The sequence below is a fragment of the Trichechus manatus genome, unplaced genomic scaffold, assembly GCF_000243295.1.
Source record: "Trichechus manatus latirostris isolate Lorelei unplaced genomic scaffold, TriManLat1.0 scaffold00080, whole genome shotgun sequence".
Taxonomy (NCBI): domain Eukaryota; kingdom Metazoa; phylum Chordata; class Mammalia; order Sirenia; family Trichechidae; genus Trichechus; species Trichechus manatus.
This window is the reverse complement of record NW_004444016.1, coordinates 8,345,901-8,350,466: the sequence shown is the minus strand read 5'-3', so window position 1 is coordinate 8,350,466 and position 4,566 is coordinate 8,345,901. Positions and strand designations below refer to the sequence as shown.

General features: G+C 44.8%; 1 protein-coding gene across 1 annotated transcript; it reads right to left on the bottom strand.

Annotated features, from left to right (window-relative positions):
* Window positions 1-1,801: 1,801 nt before the first annotated feature.
* LOC101347013 (protocadherin beta-3) lies at window positions 1,802-4,566 on the bottom strand. The gene has a single exon (XM_004391236.2). The coding sequence runs from the start codon at window positions 4,172-4,174 to the stop codon at window positions 1,826-1,828; it is 2,349 nt and encodes a 782-aa protein (XP_004391293.2). The 5' UTR covers window positions 4,175-4,566; the 3' UTR covers window positions 1,802-1,825.

Genomic DNA, 4,566 nt, shown 5'->3' with positions numbered 1-4,566 from the left:
TCTTATGCAGAACCTGTACGTAGACCAAGAGGCAGTTGTTCAAACAGAACAGTGGGATACTATGTGGTTAAAATCAGGAAAGGTGTGCATCGGGGTTGTATCCTTTGACCATACATATTCAACCTGTATACTGAGCAAATAATCCAAGAAGCTGGGCTATATGAAGAAGAACGTGGCATTAGGATTGGAGGAAGACTCATTAACAACCTGCGATATGCAGATGACACAACCTTGTTTTGCTGAAAGTGAAGAGGACTTGAAGCACTTATTGATAACATCAAAAACTACAGCCTTCAGCATGGATTACACCTCAACATAAAGAAAACAAAAATCCTTCAACCGGACCAGTAAGCAACATCATGATAAGTGGAGGAAATATTGAAATTGTCAAGGATTTCATTTACTTGGATCCACAATTAATGCCCATGGAAGCAGCAATCAAGAAATCAAAAAACGTGTTGCATTGGGCAAATCTGTTGCAAAAGACCTCTTTAAAGTGTTAAAAAGCAAACATGTCATTTTGAGGACTGAGGTGTATCTGACCTTAGCCATGGTATTTTCAACCACCTCATATGCATGCAAAAGTTGGACAATGAATAAGGAAGACTGAAGAAGAATTGATGCCTTTGAATTACAGTGTTGGTGAAAAATATGAACTATACACAGGCTGCTTCTGGATTTTATTCTTAATCACGGCTAATTCAGACTTTCATAATGATATTGTTCTCTCCTCTTTAAAACTTCCTATTCTTGTACATCTTCGTGTACTTACCCTGTAAGAGGTAGAATGTTGATGTGGATGAACAGTGTTTATTGCAGACAGACCATTTAAAATCCTAAATCACATCAAGTTAAAATCTGAAGGAGGGAATCAAGATAGGAAATAAAGAAAATACTTCCCTCATATATCACTACATAAATGTCAAAGAGGGATTAATAATAAAGTAGGATTGGGTCAGACACTATTTTTACCATTAAGCATTTAGAGAATATATACGTATATACACACACACGTATATTTTTGAAATGAAAAATAAATGGCCCTGAGGTTGACCGCATTTTAATCTCAGAATTTATAAACTGAGTTGTCATGCTACCAAACAACTTACTAAAGAATGTCTTCATACCAAGTGGAAAAGCAAAATCAGTTGTTTGAATTAGATTAATTATTTTCCCTCAGACATCATGAATTCACTTTAGGCAAACCTAAGAGTAACTTTCCCCATAATACTATAATTTTTGTCCATCTATGGCCAATATAATGATGTACAATATTGAAATAATAATTGCAAATATGAATACAGAAAATGAATGAAATGTACTATTTTTATTTGAGTCTCATACTCCTAAAAAATGAAACACCACTACATCTCAAAGAAAACACATCCTTATCTATACTCAAACTTCATTAACCATAGACAAAGCTGCTTTAGGAGTGTTATACAGAGCATTGTATTAATATATTCAACATGATAAGATTGGTGGTTTGAAACTCTACATTGCTTTGGATATAGAATTTGGAAGTAGTTTTTAGAAAAATAAACCTATTTGAAATAATCATTAAAAAGATAACGAATTTATTTTTTCTAACCTATTAGAAAAAGAAAAGAAGGAATTATGATTGTGTTGATAAAATATGAAGCAAACGGAAAAAGGAGAATATGAATGGATTAACTTCATAGAAAGTAAAACCAGTACGTAAACAAAATGTTGTAGCAAATCAAAACGCTTGATTAAAAAAAAAAATTCATAGCATCATCAAATGACTACTTTTTGATCTTCTGTTAATGAAAACCTAAGCTATTCCTGCAATTGGAGTTTTGCTCTAGTATTGCTCAGTGTCTTGAACTAGACCACTGGGGATAACTGGCTTCAGGAACTTGAACTGCTTTATCCCAGAGGCTCCCATCAGGCACACCTCATATTGGTAGCTCTGGGACAGGGTCCCGGTGCCCCTTACGTCCACCAAGTGGCCCGGAAAGTTGCTGTCAGGCACTGGGTTGCAATCCACCAAGGCGGCCCTGTTCCTTCTGTACAGCCACACCGCCAGAAACAAGAGCACGGAGAACAGGAAGAGCGACGAGACCGACGCCAACGCAATGACCAAGTAGACTGTGAGCAAGTCGGCCTGGGCTTCGTCCGGGGCCATCTCTGGGAGCGGTAAGTAGGGCTGCGAGAAGCCGTCCACCAGGAGCACGTGCAGCGTGACGGTGGCCGACATTGGCGGCTCGCCATTGTCCTTGACCAGCACAAGGAGCCTGTGCTTGACTGTGTCGCGCTCGCTCAGCAGCCTGGCGGTGCGCACCTCGCCATTGTGCGCCCACACGCTGAACAGCCCGGGCTCCGTGGCCTTGAGCAGCTGGTAGGACAGCCAGGCGTTCTGGCCCGAGTCGCCGTCCACCGCCACCACCTTGGTCACCAGGTAGCCCGCCTCGGCTGCCCTGGGCACCAGTTCTGTGCAGGGCGCAGAGCCGTTCTGCAGCGGGTACAGCACGAAGGGCGAGTTGTCGTTGTCGTCCCCGACCACCACGCGCACCAGCGCCTCGCTGCTCAGCGCCGGGGAGCCTGCGTCTGTGGCGCCCACGCGGAACTCGAAGGCTCGCAGGGCCTCGTAATCCAGCGACCTGAGAGCGAACAGGTGGCCGTTGTCCGCGTTGATGGAGATCAAGGAGTCGAGGGGGAGGTGCGGGTCCTGGGGCGGCAGCAGCGAGTAGGTGATTTGGGCGTTGGTGCCTGAGTCTCTGTCTGTGGCGCTGACGCTGCCCATGTGCAGGACGGGGCTGTTGTTCTCGCGGACAAACAGGGTGTAGGAGCTTTGAGTGAAAGTTGGAGCATTGTCATTGACATCTGAAACCCACACCGTTATGTTGTGTTGCGTTTTCAGCCTGGGGGTACCCAAGTCAGTGACGGTGATAGTTACATTGTACTGGGCTCTCTTCTCTCTGTCCAGCGCTCCTTTTGACACTAGAGTGTAAAAATTCTCTGCGGATGGTTTCAGGACGAAGGGAAGATCTTCCGGGATGGAGCACATCATCCTTCCATTGTCTCCAGAGTCTAGATCGGAAATTCTGAAAATAGCTACCGCAGTATCCAGCGAATTCTCTGGGATAGGGCTGTTAACTGACGATAAGGTCAGTTCCGGTGGGTTATCATTCACGTCCACCACCTGAATTATGACTGTGGATTTTCCGGAAAGTCCTCCGCCATCCTTGGCCTCTATGTCGACTTCGTAAGTATTAATCGCCTCAAAATTCAAGTACTTGACTAGTTGAATATCACCGGTAACTGGGTTTAGTTGAAAAGTTTTGCGAATTTCTTCCGAAGCGTGGGATAATGCATATGCTATTGTCCCAAAATTTCCTGTATCTAGATCAGTAGCTGAGACAGTGACAATGACGGAGTTAAGGGGACTGTTCTCTAGAATTTGAACCTCGTAGAGAGATTGTGCAAATTCTGGGGCATTGTCATTTATGTCTAACACCAGGATGTTGATCTGGGCTGTCCCAGACCGGGGTGGAGATCCGCCATCCAGCGCTGTGAGTGTTAAACTGAGCTCCGGCAGTTCCTCGCGATCCAGCGCTTTGTCCAGCACTAGTTCTGGGTATTTCCTTCCGTCCCTACGATTGCGCGTGAGAACGTGGAAATGGGAATTGGGAATGACTGTGTAGTTTTGGAGACTGTTTCTTCCCACATCCAAGTCCTCAGCATTTTCCAAAGGAAATGTTGTTCCTGGTGGACTGCTTTCTAGGATTTTCAGCTGCATTTCATTTTCAAGGAATATGGGAGAATGGTCATTTACATCTGTGACCTGGAGCTCATTTGTAAACAACTGTAAAGGGTTTTGCAGCAATACCTGAAAATACAGTATACATGGCTCTGTGGGGCCGCACAGCTCCTCCCGATCCAATTTCTCATTCAGGAGCAAATCACCCGTCTGATAGTTGAACTGAAAATGCCGTTTGTTCCCTTTGGACTCAACTTGGGCTCTCCTCGCGGCCAGTTCTCCTACCCTCAGTCCCAGATCCTTTGCTAGGTTGGCTATTAAAAAGCCCCTCTCTTGTTCCTCAGCCACAGAATAGCGACCGGACTCTGACACAGCCAGAAACCCACCCAAGAAAACAAAGAGAAGTAGGACTTGCCTTTGTCTAAGAAAGCGCTCCCCTCTTGCCTTCATTGCACTTTCGCCTTGATCTTCCAGGGAATGTCGCCAAGCTGAGCCACAGACAGCGCTGAGAGCAAAGTCTTTTGCCCCAACCTTTGGAGGCAGTGTAACAAATAATCCTTTCCAGAGCCGCTGATTTGTTTGCTTACAAGCCTGCCTAGGCTCACAAACCCTCGCTTACCGCACCGGATTCCTGCCTTCCCGAGTATGCATAATGGCTGTAGTTAATTTCACCTTCTTAGTCAACAGCACCACCATGCGTTCGCTCGCAGTTTCAAATTTTTGGAGAAGGTTTTTGTTTTAAATCACCTATTCCCCTTATTAGACCCAGCTGGCACTACTGAAGAGGTTTCTTGTGTCGTATAAGTTAAATAAATACAACCTAGGGAAGTAAAATGCATCCT